Below are 20,696 nucleotides of genomic sequence, written 5' to 3'. Positions count from 1 at the left end.
GGCTGACGTTTCGGGCCTAGACCCTTCTGAAGAAGTCAGCCTTCCTGCTCCTCTGATGCTGCTTGGCCTGCTGTGTTCATCCAGCTCTACACCTTGTTAACTTAGCTAAGTGGGATGCCCCCAAACAAAAAAAACTTGTATTCATATTCATGACCTCATTGCTTATAGTTTTGAAGTACTGTCACTGTTGAAGGCAGGACATGAGACAGTGCGCAAGAAAAGCTTCTACAATTAGAAATTTGGTAATGACCAGACAGTTTATTCTCCAATATCGATTCAGGGATAAATGTTGGCCACGACACCAGGCAGAACTTCTGAGCTCCGCTTCAAAATCGGGTGATGGGGCCTTTTTGAATGCTAAGCCATTGTGAAACTCAAACCTGAAGACAATAATTATACAAAATTGTTTCATTCTCATGTTTTTACACTGACTTGAGAATTTCTGGAATCCTCATACCTGATATTGGAAAGAATAGCTTTTTCCAAATTGATAAGTGATACATGGGCTGACTTTCTTCCAAAATAACCATGTTACTGTAAGAAAAAATTGTGATGTATTTTGGAAAAGTGTGTCCATTGCAGATGCTTGCGCTTACTTTTGTCATTCCTCCATAAAGATATGTCAAATCTGCATTGGGATTTGCACATAAATTTCAGCTGGTGGAACAGGGAGAAATAGCATCTCACACAACCTCTTCTTTTTTAATAAAATGGTCATAGTGACATAAATATAGGACAGAGGCAAACTGGAAATGAAATAAGTGCCAATGGTCAATAATCATGGCTCTCCCATACGCCTTTGGGCAACCCTATATCCTTCCTATGCATCTGCCATGCTTATGTATCTAGTATTCAAAATGTTCAGAACCAATGAGCTGTATGATAACAGTGGTAAGTGTGTGAAATGTTCATGAGAAAGAACCAAAACAATCTCTTCTCTGACAGCCTTATGAAAGTGCATTGTACCCTACATCACACCTTTAAATCTTGCCCAAATAAGCAAACAGATATTAAAATACCAGCACAAAGAAGGAATAACTTATTATAACTTTATAAATGTGTTAAGATATCAAACATTTCCCCGCAAACTGTCTGAACAGGCCCTCATTGAGCTGATTCCATTAATGAGTTCAGACAAGCTTTTATGATAAGGCCACCTGGAAAAATAGATTTCTGGCTATCTGTTTCTGCTGCATAGGGAAGACGGTTTAAACCTAAGCAACCCAGCAAAGGTCCTTCAACAGTACTTTCAAAATGCATGAGCTCAACCAGCTAGATGGACAAGAGCAACAAATAAATTGGAACGCCACAAAGTTCACCTCCATGACAAACATCATCCTGACCTTGAATCATATTGTCATTTCATCACCATCACCAGGTCAACATCACAGAACTTTCTTTCCAATAACACTGTGGGCACAGCTAAGAAAGTGGTTTCTCAAGGGCAATTAGAGTTGGACAATAAACATTCACCGAGCCAGTGATGCCAGCGTCTTATAAACAAATAATGTGAAAAAAAGGGATCGGCAATAAATGCTGCCTGACTAGCAATGCCCACATTTTGTGAACAAATTAAAAATGGTTACCTGTTAAAAGATTCCTCAATCCAGGCCATGGTTCACGTCTCTTCTCAGGAGCCGTGAACCATGAGTCATTAAGGAGCTGCCCATATTTCATGAACATTGCTGAAGAGGAGCGCTACAAGATACTTACCTCCCTGAATAGAGCCTGCTGGGTCTGCAGGGCAGTGCGCGGGCTCATTACCTGCATTCTTGTCCCAAAAATTGCTGGAAATGGAAACTGGGATTGTAATCTCAGAATGAGGTTTTGCCTGTCATCTTCTTTTGAATCAGCCTGACCTCATAAAAGTCAAGGCCATTGGTATCTAACATATTCCGTTAAACTAAAACACTGTCAAAAACACTGACTCACAGCAAATGAACTCCAAAACTGACTTTGAAAATACATCCTGATTATATAAGTTGATTTCTACCTTGAGTAGCCAACATAGTGTGTCTGATGGACTTTTCTAACTCCTTTGCTCGTTTGTCAGTCTTCTCTGTGTCTTTATCAGTTTGTTCACCATCTGCTGAAACTTTTGTTGTCTAATTTTAAGTCAAAAATAATTTAGTTAATAAATGATTTGGATAACAAAAAGGGACATAAGTAACATTATTTCAATTTGTAAATTTACTTGTCAAATGTAGAATATATTCAGAGTTCTATAATAATTAGAAGATGCTTTAGTTCTCTGTTAAAACCTTGAGATTATTGCAAAAGTAGTTTTCAGTCAGTTTATATGTTCAGTCTTAATTTTTATCTATTGCAAGTTTTTTTAAAAAAAGAGACTGCTTATGCAAATATTTATTTCATAAATATTATGCCATAGAATATGAAAAAAACTAAATAAATTAGCTCTGAATCTTCTCAAAAGATCACATTGTATGTGTTGAAAACAACAGAAATTTCAGCTGTATTTTGATGTTAAATTATATTACTGTATTTGTCCCTTACTCTGTTCAGTAGCTCATCCATCTCTGTGATTAATGTGTCCAGGTTACTATCAGCAAGCTGTAGAAGTCTCTCTGGAGCTCTCTGAGGTGACATGAGGTACTGCAGATATACGAACAAGTTCACGAATTATAGGAGACATTCATATTAAGCACAAGAAGCACCACAACTACATTACAGATGAGTTAGTATCTTTGTTCATTATTTATTGCAGGCTTTTTTAAAAAAAAGAGAAACTGCTAATGCAAATATTTATTTCATCAATAAATAGACATTAAATACAATTAGTATACAAGAGATTATGAACTCTTTTCACTGCTGAACTCATACTTACTGTAAACATGAAAGTTATCAAATGTCAAACACCAATTCATCTTTAGTGTTCTACCAGCTACAATGAATGGCAATTTTTTTTAATAGGCTATAGCCCATAATCCAAGAAAAATCACAAAGCAATTTAATCACTTGTAGGTTTTATATTTAGAAGTTAATACTAAAGAAAGGTAAATAAAAACCAAAAGAACTGCAGATGCTGTAAATCAGGAACAAAAACAGAAGTTGCTGGCAAAGCTCAGCAGGTCTGGCAGCATCCGTGAAGGGAAAAACAGAGTTAATGTTTCGGGTCTGGTGACCCTTCCTCAGAACTTAAAGAAAGGTAGTTGAAATTACTTACTCTGTCCTATATACATATCCAAAGACAAAATTAACTTCTGAAGCTGTACATTTTACAGGTGCAATAGTATTGCAGCAGCTCTGCAAAAAGCTGCTTGTTAATTTGAGCAAAATTGGATTTTTCTGGGACAATGGTGTCCACAAATGCTGAGAAAACTTGCTGTGCACCAAAGACCATTTGGATGTAATACTAAGCAGGGTGCCACAGAGAAGTTTGGAAATTTAGCAGCTAATGAACAATGAAAACAGTGGACGGCTAGGTGTTGAAATGTCATCTCGGGGCATCACAACAAGATGCATGTCGCCTCCAACCCCTTCGTTCTGCTCCTTAAAATCATTCAGTGGACAACATGTTGCAGCTCTGCCCAAGAGTAACACCACATTGTACTGAGATAACAAGGTGTAGAGCTGGATGAACACAGCAGGCCAAGCAGCATCAGAGGAGCAGGAAGGTTGACGTTTCGGGCCTAGACCCTTCTTCAGAAAACGGCCAAAGAGATTACGAGAGAGTTGCAGTGGGAGAGAGATCCACTGAGGTTTTTCCGGAGGGAGGAGGGTAACTTCTTCAGGGTAGGCATCCTCAGAAGAGGCTTTGCAGTGGGGTTAAAATTGTTTCAGAGGTAGTAGGAACTGCAGATGCTGGAGAATCTGAGATAACAAGGTGTAGAGCTGGATGAACACAGCAGGCCAAGCAACTTCCTGCTCCTGTGATGCTGCTTGGCCTGCTGTGTTCATCCAGCTCTACACCTTGTTATCTCAGATCCTCTACCACATTGTATTGGCTTGTTTCTGTAAAAGCAACATTCTGTATTGCTCATGGTAACATGTGTTCTCTTCCTCTGTGCAGGGAACCACCAAGTTTATACATTTGGCATCAGAGGACACATGGGGACAGGGTGCACGTCAAAGTCTAATTATTGGGGTCCAAGCCTCGAGTCAGGGGCTAGGTTCCCAGACGAGGAGCAGCACAGGGCTGTTGACTTCTGTCAGTGCCATCAGGTAAAAAAAAACACAAGCTGGTCACAGGAGCAATGCATAGTGCACAGGCACAAAGGCAGAAACATTCACTTTGGGCAATATAAGGTTGAGAGGGTCAAGAAGTAACATTTGGTAGGCACATGTGAGGAGGAGCAAGTTAACGTAACAGCAGACAAGCAACATTAAGAGGAAGGGGTGGGGGAGAGTGATGGTTGTGGTTTGGGTCCATCATAGTGACTATCTGCTCATTGAATTCTTAAAGTAGTGCCAGCACCATCTGTACATTAATAAAATAGAGGTCTTTCCTACTCGGATATGAGTGTTTTACTGTTATAAACCTTTGTAATTTTATGCATGTTAATAAGTAAATAAATAATGAGCCATTAATGAGACAGTGTAATTTGGACTGCTAAATGGCAAAAGTGCTGTAGCCTCCTTAATGAATTTCTGGAGAGGCTGTAAAAGCTTTTGTAGGGTAGGCAAGATATCTACAGACCTAGCACTGTTAAGCTGTCAAGCTATTTAAATGTCCATCCCTTGAAATTGGAACAAAACAGCTTGTCTATATCTTTGTGAGTTGAAAGAAATCTGTTCTATTTCCATAGCTGTTTATTGTAACAATCCTAAATAATGTTAACGTTATTAATGTTTGAATGTTTTCCCCTACCAATCAGTACTGAGAGAAAGAAGGGTTGTAAGTTCACAATTTAATTGACAGTGCAGAAACACTATTAAAAGATTATCTGTCATTGATATGTCATTATGAACACAAAGATTCCTTTTTATAGGAACTAAATAATCAAGCTGTAAATACACTATTTTCAACTGGCATTCAGTTTTTTTATACAGTGAAAACTGTAATAGATATTTATCAATTACAGGGGAGATAGGCATTAGAATAACTTGACATGAAGTTGTAATACAGGCTATAAGGGGCCATCAGGATATGTGAGCTATGGGGTGGCATGGAATTACGAGGGCCATGAGGGTGGCTGGGGTATGAGATGGCATATGTGGGTATCCGGAGTGGACGGAGGTTGAGGGAGTGTGAGGGATGAGGGCATGAAGGCCGAATGTTTTACAAAACAACTGCAACAAAATCCCAAAAAAATCAAGGCAGGGTTTTTTAAAGAGCTCATCTCAGCACTCGGCAGTCCCGTGGGTGCTTCCAATGCTTGTCTGGTCACATCAGATCTGTCTCCATCCGTGCATCCTTCCTGGGTGTGATGGCGCACTTTTCTCCAAGATGAGTCTGCTGAGCTAAGAAATTACATGACTTGTACTACCCACTTTTGGAGCAGGAAACAATCCTTTATGCCTGGGCCAAAATTCTAGAAAGTAAACCAGAGTTGAGTTTCAATCGTTACCATGGACGTCCAGTCCCTATACACCTGCATTCCCCATACAGATGGCCTAAAGGCCCTCCGCTTCTTCCTGTCCTGCAAGCCCGACCAGTCCCCCTCCACTGACACCCTCATCCGCTCAGCCGAACTCGTCCTCACCCTCAACAACTTCTCTTTCAATTCCTCACACTTCCTACAGACAAAGGGGGTGGCCATGGGTACCCGCATGGGCCCAAGCTACGCCTGCCTCTTTGTAGGTTACATGGAACAATCCCTCTTCCGTACCTACACTGGCCCTAAACCCCACCTCTTCCTCCGTTACATTGATGACTGTATCGGCGCCGCCTCGTGCACCCACGAGGAGCTTGAACAGTTCATCCACTTCACCAACACCTTCCACTCCAACCTTAAGTTCACCTGGACCATCTCTAATACCTCTCTCTCCTTCCTGGACCTCTCTGTCTCCATCTCGGGCAGCCACCTAGAAACCGATATCCATTTCAAGCCCACTGACTCCCACAGCTACCTAGAATACACCTCCTCCCACCCACCTTCCTGCAAAAATGCCATCCCCTATTCCTAATTCCTTCACCTCCGCCGCATCTGCTCCCAGGATGAGGCATTCCACTCCTGTACATCTCAGATGTCCTCGTTTTTCAAGGACCGCAACTTCCCCCCCCTCAGTGGTCAAGAACGCCCTCGACCGTGTCTCCCGCATTTCCCGCAACTCATCCTTCACACCCGCTCCCCGCAATAACAACCAAAACAGAATCCCCCTCGTCCTCACATACCACCCCACCAACCTCTGGATCCAATGCATCATCCTCCAACACTTCTGCCATCTGCAATTCGACCCCACCACCAAAGACATTTTTCCCTCCCCACCCTTATCTGCTTTCCGGAGGGACCACTCTCTCCATGACTCCCTTGTCCGATCCACACTCCCCTCCAGCCCCACCTCACCCGGCACTTTTTCCTGCAACCGCAGGAAGTGCCACACCTGCCCCTACACCTGCCCCCTCACCCCCATCCCAGGCCCCAAGAAGACTTTCCACATCAAGCAGATGTTCACCTGCACATCTGCTAATGTGGTATACTGCATCCGCTGTTCCCGTTGTGGCCTCCTCTACATCGGGGAAACCAAGCGAAGGCTTGGGGACCGCTTTGCAGAACACCTACATTCGGTTCGCAATAAACAACTGCACCTCCCAGTCACGAACCATTTCAATTCCCCCTCCCATTCCGCAGACGACATGTCCATCCTGGGCCTCCTGCAGTGCCACAATGATGCTACCCGAAGGTTGCAGGAACAGCAACTCATATTCCACTTGGGAACCCTGCAGCCCAATGGTATCAATGTGGACTTCACAAGCCTCAAAATCCCCCCTCCCACTACCGCATCCCAAAACCAGCCCAGCTCGTCCCCGCCTCCCTAACCTATCCTTCCTCCCACCTATCCCCTCCTCCCACCTCAAGCCCCACCCCCATCTCCTACCTACTAACCTCATCCCGCCCCCTTGACCTGTCCGTCCTCCCTGGACTGACCTATCTCCTCCCTACCTCCCCACCTACACTCACCTTTACTGGCTCCATCCCTGCCTCTTTGACCTGTCTGACTCCTCTCCACCTATCTTCTCCTCTATCCATCTTCTATCCGCCTCCCCCTCTCTCCCTATTTATTTCAGATCCCCCTTCCCCTCCCCCATTTCTGAAGAAGGGTCTAGGCCCAAAACGTCAGCCTTTCTGCTCCTCTGATGCTGCTTGGCCTGCTGTGTTCACCCAGCTCTACACCTTGTTATCTCAGATTCTCAGCATCTGCAGTTCCTACTAGCTCTTGAGTTTTTCTTCCCTCTGTTTTCTTTATTTTTTTCTAAATTCATGACAGTCACTGGAAACACCCAATAAAATATTCATTCTTATAAAAACTAGCAGAAAATGGCAGGTTGAGAAATAAAACTACCACCCAATCACTAATGGAGAAACAATGATATAAGTCAACAATAACAGCAGAAAGGAGCTTCCTAAAAAAACCCCACTCAATTCTAACTTGAAGTGAATTGGATGAAGCTTTCAAGTGCCCATCATTTTGATTTGATTTATTATTATCACCTGAACCTAGTCACAGTGAAAAGATTTGTTTTGCGGGCGGTATAAGCAGATCATACTATGCAAAGTGCGTAAGAGTAATAGAGTACAGTGAAGAATATAATGTTATGAATGCAGAGAAGGTGCACAAAGCACAAGATCAATATTAAATTTAAAATTTGAAAGGTCCATTCAGAAGTTTAATAAGAGAGGGGAAGAAGCTGATCTTGAATCTGTTGGTGTGTGTGTTTAAGCTTTTGTATCTTTTGTCTGATGGAAGAGGTTGGAAGAGATTATAACCAGGTTGGAGGGATCTTTGATGAATTTAGAGACAGTAAGGACTGCAGATGCTGGAAGCCAGAGTCAGTAGACATGAAGCAAGAAAAACACAGCAGGTTAGACAGTATCCGAGGATCAGGAAAGTCAATGTAACCCTTCCTGAGGCAGTGAGAAGTACAGATGGAGTCAATGGATGGAAAGTTAGCTTGCATGATGTACGGGGCTGTATTCACAACTCTTTGCAGTTTCTTATGGTCCTGGGCACAGCAGTTGCCATACCAAGCCGCGATGTGGGCAGCACCCCTGAAATTAAGATTGTTTTTTTTAATGAGTGTGGATATTGCTTGCAAGGTCAGCATTTATTGTCCACTCCTAATTGCCCGGAGAGTAGTTAAGATTGAGGACCACATTGCTGTAGGTCTGGGGTCATATGTAGGCCAGACATGATAAGCTTGGCAGGTTTCCTTCCCTAAAGAACAATAGTGGATCAGATTGGTTTTTACAACAATCAATGAGGCTTCACTGGTTGCCACTATTGAGATGAGATTTAATCCCAAACGTTATCAATTCAATTTAAATTGAAACAGCAGTCATGGTGAGAATTAAACCTCTGCTTTCAAGGCATTAAGAATTACTAGTTCACAATAATGCTCTTTTGATGACAAAGAAATGTAGGCAATTCACTGTGGTATACACTTAAAGCAATCTGCATTACCATTACAACTATAGCATCAAAACGTATCTGCATATATGGGAATCAGTTTCCCAGGAACACCAATGGGAGCCAGCAGCTCTTGCTATCAGTCATGCTGCAGAAAAGGCTGTGGCTGTTTCTGGGACAGTAACCCTAAAGCCAAGGGATCCAGAACCAAACAAGTGATTTTTGGAGGTGTAATTTCCAGTGGTAGGTACAAAGGTTTTCCAACCCCAATTGACAGGCAGCCAGCACTCATTTTGCTTTTAGGTATGCCACACGTCAAGAGATTTGCTTTCAGGTGTGTTTATCCAACAACACTTGATATAGACCCTTAAGTGTTATTTAATTTGCCATTCAAAATAAAAGGTGTTATGCTATGATAATGGTGAATGTGGACTACCAACATTCAACTTCTGTCATCTCAGTTTTAATAGCCAAGACCTGATTTTTAATAAGAACAAATACTGACTTTAAATAGCTGCTGTGAATACCTAACCACAGATTGAGGCAAACTAGGTGAAATATACTAAACGTGCTGCACTGAAATCATGAAATTATCCAAGGGCATGGAAACCAGATAATTAAGTTGGTGTGAAGAAATTTGTATCTCTTGCTCAGTCACAAATTGTTCAGATATTGAGAGACAAAAGCTTACATATGGAGTATTCAACTTGGAAGGACAATGGAATGGACTCAGGAATATACAAATGGACCTATATCGATAGTGGCTTTGAACAGCAAGGCAGAGTAAAAATGAAAATGAACTGATAACAAGAAGATGAATCTCTTTTGTTCTATACCTCTACTGATCTTGAAGTCAATGCTCAGTGAAAAAATATTATAAAATATTATTTCACAGGATGTGAATGTCACTGGCTAGGCCACCATTGCCCATCCGAGGGGGCAGTTCAGAGTCAAACACATTGCTGTGGGACTGGAATCACTTGTAGACCAGACAGGCAAGGATTAGAGTTTCCTTCCCCAAAGGACATTAGTGATCTAGATGGGATTTTTCAATAATCAACAATGGAATCATGGTCATGAGACTCTTAACTCCAGACTTTTACTGAATTCAAAATCCACCATCTGCCATGGCAGGATTTGAACCCATTATTTGAACCCAGGATTTGAAAACATTACCTGGGTCTCTGGATTAATAGCCCAGCAATAACACCACTAGGCCATCACCTCTCCTTGAGTAGGTGGAAAACAACTATTCACCAAGATCTGAAGATCTATTACTTCAGAAAATGAGTCAACAATTAAACAACTGCTCCTGGGTTCAAAATCAAACATCACTTTTTTAAAAAGATATAATCTATTCTCCCTGTCCAAACGAGACCATTCTCCTTTGTAAATATATCACATGCATTTGGGTTTGTGTTTGACGTTGTGGTTTCTTTTTTTTTTCAGGATTAGCAAGTAATAAAATTCTTCTTTCTTACACTCAAGAAATCCTTGTAATTTGGCTCTTTAATTTTGATCTCATTAGTTATGTTTTATTTGAAGTGTGATAGTTATGTTCTTAAATTTTTATTTGCAACTGACTGAGAGGGGCTTAAAAAAGAGTCAATTACCCCTCCTCACCTGGTCATAACAGTGCCCACTCGAACTCTTAATTTTTCAATAAGTTACATGCTTACATTTCTCCTGTGGTTTTTGATAGACTTTCCTGTGACTCTTAGCTCTACAAAGGCTAAATTGCTCCATAATTGTATTTTGCATTTAGTTCAAAGTATTTACAAGTTGTTGTTTACATAAACAGAAGAAAAATGCTTTGTAACTGATGTAATATCATCGAAATTAAAAACAGCAAATTAATATTTTCAATACAATGACTTTACTTATCTTAGTTATTCTTTCTCATCTATTTCATTAATATATTTTGGAAAACTACATTGAAACAGAAATATGTACTTGCCTTCAATTCCTGAGATATATTTTCATATCTATAAAGCACCTTATAAGGAGGAGGGAAGGGTCCTGAGAGATTCAGACCAGTAATTAGTTTATTAAGTTGTTCAAGGTCATTCAGCAGAAGTCCAGTGCACTCATCGTCACAGGCTGGTGTAAAATTTATTCAATACAAAACAAGTTAGCAAACAGTAATAAATAAATATGCAGTAGAATCTTTATAATCAAGTCAAATGCACTCTGTCTGTTTCACATTAATATCGCAAACATTCACTACATTTCATGGAGCAATGATTGATTTCAGTGAAGTTTTATAATTAATAAAGATTGCAGACTTGAATATATTTCAAAGCATCATGCTAGAAATTATTATTGCAATATTGTGCAAATTGTTACTATTGCATATGGTAATAAAGCACAAGAATATTAAATGTTCATACATTACATCAATTAAATGTTCATATTTTTGATGAACTTTGCTGATTAAATATCTACCTTTTCCACATTGTGTACCACATGACAAAATAAGGCTTTATTGTTGTGAATCAAAAGAGTATTTTCTATTCCCTATTTACTGGAATATGACCATTATCAGTATTGTCGTGTGCATGGTTAGCCATTACTAACATTTGAAAATGTTTTCATTAATAAAGGATAAATTAAGTCACAGAAATTCTTGTATTTTTTTTCCAGTATTAAACTTGCATTCATTACAATAGTTCTTTACTAATCTTCCAGATATGACCCCGCATCATTCTAAATTAATAGTGAACATTGCTTGTATCATTTTACATTGTAACAAATATTTAGATGAATGTTATTTTTATTCACTAGTGGGACATGTGCATTACTGGTTGGCCAGTATTTATTGCCTGTCCCTACTTGACCTTGAGAAGGTGGTAATGAGCTGCTGCAGGTTGACCCACAATACCCCTAGGGAAGGAATTCCAGGATTTTGATTCAGCAGCAGTGAAGGAATGGCAATATATTTCCAAGTTAGGATGGGGAATGGCTTGGAGGGGAACTTGCAAGTGGTGGTGTTCCCATATATATGCTGCCCTTGTCCTTCTAGATGGAAGTGATTGCAAGTTTGGAAGGTGCTGTCTGAGAATCTTTGGTGGATTTCTGCAGTGCATCTTGTAGATAGTACTATCTGCTGCTACTCACCATCAGTGGTGGAAGGAGTGAATGCTTGTGGATGGGATGTCAGCCAAGCGGGCTGCTTTGTCCAGATGGCATCAAGCTTCTCGAGTGTTGTTCGGGTTGCACTCATCCAGGCAAGTGGGGAGTGTTCCATCACACTCCTGACTCATGCCTTGTAGATGGTGGATAGTCTTTCAGGAATCAGGAGGTGAGTTACTCATTGCAGTATTCCTAGCCCCTGATCTGCTCTAGAAGCCATGTTTTTAATATGGCGAGTCCAGTTGAGTTTCTGGTCAATGGCAGTCCCCAGGACATTGATGGTGTGGGATTCAGTGTTGGTAATGCCATTGTATGTCAAAAATCCAGTGGTCATACTGTCTCTTATTGGAGAAGATCATTGCTTGGCATTTTTTGTGGCATGAATGTTATTTGCCACTTTTCTGCTCAAGTCTTTTCTTTTAATTTATCCATTCCATGTTTAGTTTGAAATCATAGCTTCTTCTCTTTGATCTGCTTCTCAAGATGCATTAAGTCACATGCTTACTACAATAAACTACAGCTGCTACTTCTTTGCCTGTTCTTCTATTCTGACTTGTCAATAGGTTTCTTTCCCTATTTTCTTTCTACCTTACTTTGGTACTAATTCCTTCGCTTCTCCTTCTCTCAACCAGCAGGTTGACTACACTTGGATAATATTTTGTGGGAATTTTTCTTCCTCTTGTGCATATTTGAGAACATTCCTATGATAGTAAACTTTCATAATGAATTATATGATGATCACACAAAAAGCTAAACATTGCTTTATTCCATGCAAACTAAGAAGCAAATGTCTGGTACAACCAACCTCAAAATTAACGCCATTTTAGTGAAAATGTTGGCACTTTGCAAAGTCGAACACTGATACTTGTTAGTGTGAAAATATAAAACTTAAACCCCACGTTAAAGCACTGCAGACATTTCAAAACAAATCAAAAGGCACAACTTCAAACAAAATGGTTCAAATCTAAGGTGGCAATTCATGCATATTCTTCCAAGTTGTGCAGTGTATCCGACCTTACCTCATTTTATCAAAATCATTGAATTTCTGTTAAGCAGTATATGGGAAAATTTTAGAAGGCAAATTCAAGATTGCACAGTTCCTGTTGAGAGCAATGCTCAAATATAGTGCATTTTGTAAAATCATCTTTCTGGCTATTTAGCCCTGCTTCCAGCTCTCATTGTCTTTGATAAGTATTCCCTGGTGGGGGTACAGGATCATTAAATTTAATTCCATATCTACAAGGCCAAATATATTTAAGAAATTTAATTGTGTCACTTACTTTGTAAACATAAGGCACTCATGCCACCAGCAATTTTTGTATAAGATAGAAAATGACTGCAGCTTATTAGGAACAAGCTACCAAAAGCATAGGTCAGACCATTATTTCAGCACTGCCAAGTTTCAAGTGCGTTATCATATAGAGATCAATAGTGAGACTCCGAACTGATCATTCAACAGCTGAATGAACTAAAATCCATCAAAATATATAATTAGCTCAACACGGGTAAATCAGTAAGCCTAACATCTTTTCTTGAGGTGGTAGGTTCTTAGGGCTATCTTTCTGAAGTTTGTCACTAATTTTAGCATAAAGGAACAACTTAGAGAGAGAAAACAAACTAAAGAAAAATTGAGAATATTCAATTTGAACAATAAACTCTATCCTATATTGAACAGTGACAATGAAATTGATAATAGATGAGAAACTACCTTTGGCAATGTTTGTGGATAAGTATTTAGCAGGTCAGACATTAGTCACAAATTAGAAATGCATCCTCTTTTAAGGGAATGTATTATTAATGAGGCTTTTCAAAAATCCTAAGGGAAGTTATGAGATGATACTTTGCCTTTAAGAGGTAGATATTGTGCTTTTGGTTTGAAGAGAGGTTTTAAGACAGATGCGCAGAACTGACTATATAAATCCAATAAAATGAACAGCTTGTGAGGCCTTGGGTTTTTTTTAAAGAGTTGAAACAATAGAAGCAGCCTGAATGCGTGGGGTCAAGCTTCCACAGAGCCAGGATTGTTAGTTTTTCAGAAGCTGGGTCTTGAAGTTGGGTTTGAAAGCTGCAGTACATCTCTCCTGGCTACTCTCTGTTTCAGAGCTTTCTCTTGATGTTTCTCTGCCTGAAGAACTGCATGTGAGACAATCTATTTTACTGAATTTGCCTTTGCCAAGGGTGTGTTTCTGGGATGTAATATATTGTAACAGTTACTGCTTAGCAGTTAAATAATCTATTATTTTATTAAGTTTTCCAATAGAGTTAAGTTATTGCAATTTCTTCTTTCTTTTGTTGTATTTTAACCAAAGTGTATGAACAAAGTGTGTTTTGCTTCAAATCTAGTAGTTTGACCAATCGGATTGTATCTGGAATGCAATGCCCGGCACTTGCCTTAAAATAAAAAAAAGTTAGGATCTAGTCTATCTTCTTAATATATTTTGAGGGGTTTGGTCTGGTCCATATTAGTTAACCATAAGTTAATATCTCTGTATAAATAACAGATAGAATAATGCTTACTAATGTGTCGATCATTCATCAATTATTATTGAAAACAGTATATTTAAATTGTATGACTTCAAAACTCTTCGTGGCCACTGAACCTTACTGTTGATCTTATTTTCAACCTTTGTAGCATTGTCTTTACAAACCTCAACCTTTAACCTACATTTATTAATGGGAAGAAAAACTTCCTGTGATGAAAACAAATTGCCTACTATCCAAAATGACTGGCTCAGCTTCATAGTTTTCTGGAAGGTCAAGTCCTCGTTACTTCCTTAGGAAATAATTTTTCAGCAATAGCAGGCAACAGGAAAATCAAATCAATGTAAATTATTTCAGTGGATTCAGTGCTAATCCATAAAGTCTTTTGAATAGAACACAGAAAAGTTGGCTACCCTCATTTGTGATAGTCAACAGAAGTCAAATGAAGCGCTAACATTATTCCTTCGTAGTAAAGTTTTATGAAGCTGCTAGCACATCCATTTCTGGGAGAATTTTCTGACAATGCAGATGCCTTGATCTTTAGCCTGATGAAAACCAGAACAGCTACAGACAGTAGAAAGCTATGAGAAAAGAGACTGAGAAAGACATGGAAGTGCACCAAATAAAAAAAAACGATCTGCTAAGCTTGGATGATTGTTGCAGATCTGCTTGAAAGAAATAGATTTCTGGGTATAATATGTTTCTTAATATGTTTCTGTAAATATATCAGCACTAAACTCAACATCTTATCAGGATTATCAAAGGATGGAAACTGGGGACACTCAAGGCTACAGTGGCATCCTGAAGCGTTGAAAACTGAGAAGCTAGCTGCACTTTGCTATACATCGTTTCCACAATGTCAGTATCAAATTGTAGAAGACAAAGCCATTTGGATAGGATCCTGCCATATCTCTACCTGTATTTGTTGAAAGCCTTCTTAAGATGAATCAATGTCAGTGTGGTTTATGGAGTCCAGCTGTTTGAATTTTTCATGTTAGAAAAAAATACATGGAAACAAATCAGCACACACGATTTGAATAATATTTGATGTTAGGATACGTACAAATACATTTTGTGCCCTCGCGAACATGCCACTCCATGCAGCTATCGCAGTTCCAGCCCCTCATTCCTGGTTTGCAACTACATTGACCAGTGGCTTTGTCACATGGTACAGGTAATGAACCAACAGGATCACACTCACATTGTATACAAGAGCTTCCTTCAATTCTTGGATTACCATAGTAACCAGGTGCACACCTAAAAATTTACAAAATCAGTATTTGAAAACGGTTTGAAAAAACTTCAAATACTTTGGTAATATAGCCAATGTGAACCCAGAAATAGTGTGACAGGCTTTTTGGAACTGGGCCCTGGAATTTATCCTTACTCATTGGATACAACACTGATCCAGTCACATTTCCTCGAATAAGAGGGGTTTAGATATTGCACGTGACTATCCCACCATTTCTGGTGCCTGCAGGGCCACTTGCAACATAAGCACATCTGCATTCCCAATCCAACAATATTTCAGTCTCACTGTTTTCTCAAAGGGCCTGTTTCAGCATAACCAATAACCTCTCTGTTATACTGGAAATACCCAAAACCCTTGAGGACAGTATATTAAAGGGCGGCAGTAGTTAGCACTGCTGCCTCACAGCACCAGGGACTCAGGTTCGATTCACCCTTGGGTGACTGTCTGTGTGGAGTTTGCACGTTCTCCCCGTGTCTGAGTGGGTTTCCTCCCGCAGTCCAAAGATATGCAGGCTATACTAAAAAGCCTATTGTGTCCAGGGACATACAGGCTAGATGGATTAGCCACGGGAAAAGCAGGGATAGAGTAGGGGTTGGGTTTGGGTAGGATGCTCTTCGAAGGATCAGTGTGGACTCAATGTACCGAATGGCCTGTTTCCACACTGTAGGGATTCTATGATTAAAGCAATGCACCTTGTCCACTGCAACATCCAGTTAGTGGAAAATGTTCCCTTACTTGGATAGCATCACACCATGCCCTCCCAATTTCCTGCTGCTCTTGCCCAAACTATGCAGCCTTTTATCTTTAGGTCCCCTAATTTCACCGCTAATGTACGTAAGCAATTGTTTCATTAAAAAGGTTTAAAGCATTATAATATTTTAAGAAAATATGTTTATAAAGCCTTGGAATTATTTACAATACCATAATTATTTAATTTTATTGATAATTCTTAAAAATCCTTGAATTATTTTAAAACATCTATGATCAGAATGACTTTTTACCTGTCACAGTGCTGCCCCTCATATCCTTCTTTACATGCATCGCAGCGATAAGCATGATGTCCTTCTATAACGCAGGTAGGACTAAAGCTGAAAGTAATTAAATACAAATGGTCAACTGAAGCTAAGTAGATAACAAATTAATCTAAAGATATGCTACTTTCATTTTCAATGGCAGCATAAATGCCAGGCTGCATACACATTAAAATAATATCAATACTTTTAAGTAAGAATACAGTTTTCCTTGCAGGGCTGGGTTGTACTGCGAGGTTATTTCATTGCACCGCAGGATGATTCTTCCTTCTGTAACAGCACATTTAAAGTGCAACAATGATCAGCATTCATCTCATCCATAAAATTAATAAAGTGTTCCATCAGGCAGCTGACAGGCTCGACTGACACTGAAAAGTCTGAATGACACTGAGGCCAGCACTATCTCAACAATTTAAATTCTTACTGCTCACTAAAACATTTTGAGTCATTTTAACCATGGTTAATGAGAATATTAAAACATCATGATGCACAAGACAGAATATTTGCCCCAAGGGAATCCGTATTTTCCCAGAAACAAAAATCAAGGGAAAAGGAGCAGAGATGTATCGATCTTTGAGTTTGGGAGAGGGGATGGTTACTGACTTGTGCCTATGGCAACACAACTCTATCACTAAAGTATAGATGAGGTGGGAACAAACTTTTCTGATCTTCTGCTTCATTATTCTTATGATAACATGTCAATCACAATTCAATAAATCTCAAATATAGGGTCTCCTGATGGTTGAGAAGGAGAGAACCAGTACCATTGTGATAGAGTCATGAATGGATTAGTCATCCGAAAACCCAGGCAAAGGTGCTGGGGACATGGGTTCAACTCGTACAATGGCAGATGGTGAAATCTGAATACAATGCAAAACAGGAATTAAAAGCTAGTCTCATGGCAACCATTGTCAATCACTGGGGGGAAAATCCCTCTGGTTCACAAATGTCCTTTTGCGAAGGAAATCTGCCATCCTTCTAGCCTATGTGTCAGTCCATATCCACAGCAATGTAGTTGCCTCCAAAGTGCTCTCTGTGCGATTAGGGAAAGGCAATGAATGCTGGACTAGCCAACAACACTCACATCCCATACATGAAATACAAGGAAAAGTTGGTTAGGCTTGTGTCTATCTAAGCAATAAAACTATGCAGATCATTCTCTGGTCAACACTGAACTCCCTGATCTCAGGTAGGCAACTGTGGAAGTACTACTAGTGAGCTTATTACCCACAGGTTAACGGGAGAAAAATTGACTGAGGTTGCTGATCGCTACTTTACATTCATGTTCCAATTGAACAGATGTGGTTTGGTGAAGACCAGATCAAAATCTACCACAGCTCCCGCTGGGGTGGAACAGCCTGTTGCCTTGGAGCAATATGAAGCCAGATCATTTGGGGGAGGTATACGAGATGGACCAGCAAGAATGCAATGCCTCATAGCAAAATGTCAGCACTTCGAGAAGAGATGTGAAGGGATGAAACTAGTAATGACATGCCATAAATGTAATGTTTGGTGCAAGCAAAGTGTTTCAATAGCTTCGGGCAGTCACAGCTTAATTTGGGTCAGTTTTTGTATTTAATGTTCATAATTTTATATATGTAAATTAATAATTTTAATAATCTAAGAGTGAAAATTCCACAGATATTTTCAAAATTGAGTTTAGCAGACACAGTGAATCCTGAAGAATGGTGCAATTTTCTGAAAGCAACTGCCTGACTGGATGTCTTGATCTCCTCAAGCTGTGATTAGTGATCGTGAGGACTCCACAAACATTCAGGATGATATTGTCGCATAGTTCTTGCCACTGGGATCTGAAGCACTGCAATGTTAGAATCTTACTTGTTACTGGAGATTTGAAGGGGACAAGCACAAGGACGGCAGTCATTTGGAGATCCTCTTACTATTCCATAGTACCCAGGAGCACACACTTCACAATGCGCACCAGCTGTGTTGTCACGACAATTCTGGCAGAGAAAGGATTCTGCTCAGTAAAAGTTTATGTCTTCATTATAATTATCCATAAGATGATATTTATAAATATAAGCACCTTCAATTCAGACAATGTTTACTTGTTATTTCCAAACAAAAAAGACAACAGTTTGGAAAATGTATTATCTCTGACACCTCGAACAAAGTGTATTTAAGCAGTTCACAGGAAAATGCTCTGAAGTCATTTGAGAAACATTATTTTTATTCATATTCTGAGGTGAAAAAAGTCCTGAATTGTTCAGAGTAGAAAAATCAAGACCTTTCATTAGCTCAGTAAACAAAATTCTTCCTGAATTTTATCATTTTACATGCACAATGATTTATGTGTTGTATAAAAGGACAGTCAGCAGCGAAATACTCAAAATCTGCTTTCGTAAACTTCAAATAACACAGACACAGACACAATAAATTCTTGAAAGACAACTGACTTGAATTTGAAGTTATGAGATATTGCATTTGACCACTATTGTAGAAATGGCTGAAATCTTTCAAACAGTCATTTTCTTACTGGAAAAAATAGGTATTTTCCATTATTGAAAAATTGCTTTTTGTATCAAGATTGTTGGTTAGAGAAGACTCAATACATGTAATTTCTTTGTTGGCAGTGTACCAATACCCTCCTTCCGCAGAAAAATAATTCACAATGGTCAATATTTTGCTGGAATGTGATCTGTTAGATTTGTTAGTATGTATGTAAGTTTTAAATACATTTTTGCCAATAAATTTGCCTGAATTGTGAGTTCATGATGGCATAGAAAGTGCAACAAGTTTGGTAAACCATGAGAAAAACAATCTATCTCCTCTACCAAGATTAAAGGATTTAAATTGACAAGAAGGATAGTGAATTAGAGTGAACAAATTCAATGCTACAACAGAAAGAGAAATTGAGATTGGATAGAGAGAGAAAAAAAACACGTCAGAAAGGCAAATTAAAAATGAAAACTAAAGAAATAAAAAATCTCTTAAAGTAAATTAAGGAATGTGTTTGGAGAATAACAATATTACTTAGTGTATTGACTGGCTTGCCATAGTTATGAGACCCCAGCTGTATGTGCAGTCTATGTGACATTACAACACACATCCCATTTGGACTTCATGTTAATATCTGATAACTTTTTCAGCCAAAGAGAAAGATTGGCAGCTAGTAATAAGTGAAAAATCTTCAGTACTCACACTTATAAGCTCACAGATATTACAGAAATCTTTTTAGCTTGCTATCTTTTTCTTTAAGTACAGCTTTGTGTTTTAATAAGTCATTTCCTTCTTATTCTCCACTTTGGTAAAATGCCTTGAGAGATTTAACTTCATGAACTGTCATATGAATATATGTATGGTACCTATATTCTCCATTTATGTTTTCTTTAGACCATTCAATTCTCAATCTGAAAGCTGGCTGTAACAAGGGCTGGATTTTATGGGAATGCTGTGGTCTCCATCCCAATGAAAAAAGCAATTGGGAGCTGAACTACAAATATCCTGACTATCGTGCAGCCATTTTACATCCTGATGGGAGTCACAGGGCTAAGGGCACGCCTGCCATCACCATCTGAAGAAGTCCCACCCTGGACAGCTGCCAGCCTATTTGACTGGCTAGCAACACTGTAGTCTTCACAGCACCACGTTTGGGTTGGGGCTACTGCTGGGATTTCAGGCAGATCCTGACGAGGAGGTGGTCCTGGGGCAGGACTGAAGGTAACTCCAGTTAAAATTGGGAGCTAACTGTTAGGCTCCAGTGAGAGCTTGACTGAGATGGGAATTTGAGAGGATTCAAGGTTAGGGTGGGGAAAGGTTAAAGGTAGAATATATTTGTGTGGGGCTTGTGTGATTCCTCTGGTGGGCACAGGAGATCCCACCACTCCCACCCTTCCACAAACAAAATTCCACTTTTGTCTTGCAAGCCAATAAAAGTTGCCAGGTTATTCACTTGGCCTTGGCCTCCCCTGGCTATGAATAAATTAGTGGCAAGTTGTACCAAGCCTGCTTCATACACTTTCTTCTCAAACCCTCATCCCTGACTGCTGCTCCTGTCTCCCTGAGGCATCAGTAGTGGCTATTGCTGTCAATGGAGCTGCTGGAGCTGAAGAGTTCCTAGCCTAAATTGTCCCATTCTCATAGGCAGCATTCTGCCTTTAAAGGCCTGGTAATCCAAACAACAGCCAATAAGCATCACTCAGAGATAGTAAGAACTGTCGATGCTGGAGTCAGAGATAACACAGTGTGGAGCTGGAGGAACACAGCAGGCCAGGTAGCATCAGAGGAGCAGGAAAGCTGACGTTTCGGGT

At 39.6% G+C, this 20,696-nt stretch overlaps 1 protein-coding gene across 1 annotated transcript in view; it reads right to left on the bottom strand.

Annotated features, from left to right (window-relative positions):
* LOC109914682 (laminin subunit alpha-2-like) overlaps window positions 1-20,696 on the bottom strand; it is a 378,683-nt gene that overhangs the window by 93,436 nt on the left and 264,551 nt on the right. Inside the window, exons 31-36 of the mRNA XM_048597042.1 lie at window positions 18,265-18,389; window positions 16,396-16,482; window positions 15,206-15,399; window positions 10,487-10,629; window positions 2,515-2,613; window positions 1,994-2,105 (exon numbers count right to left, since the gene is read on the bottom strand). Of these exons, the coding sequence (XP_048452999.1) occupies window positions 1,994-2,105; window positions 2,515-2,613; window positions 10,487-10,629; window positions 15,206-15,399; window positions 16,396-16,482; window positions 18,265-18,389 (760 nt within the window). The remainder of the gene's footprint in view (window positions 1-1,993; window positions 2,106-2,514; window positions 2,614-10,486; window positions 10,630-15,205; window positions 15,400-16,395; window positions 16,483-18,264; window positions 18,390-20,696) is intronic.

This window comes from Rhincodon typus, chromosome 5 (assembly GCF_021869965.1).
Source record: "Rhincodon typus isolate 14 chromosome 5, sRhiTyp1.1, whole genome shotgun sequence".
NCBI classification, from domain to species: domain Eukaryota; kingdom Metazoa; phylum Chordata; class Chondrichthyes; order Orectolobiformes; family Rhincodontidae; genus Rhincodon; species Rhincodon typus.
This window is presented reverse-complemented; position numbering and strand designations above follow the sequence as displayed.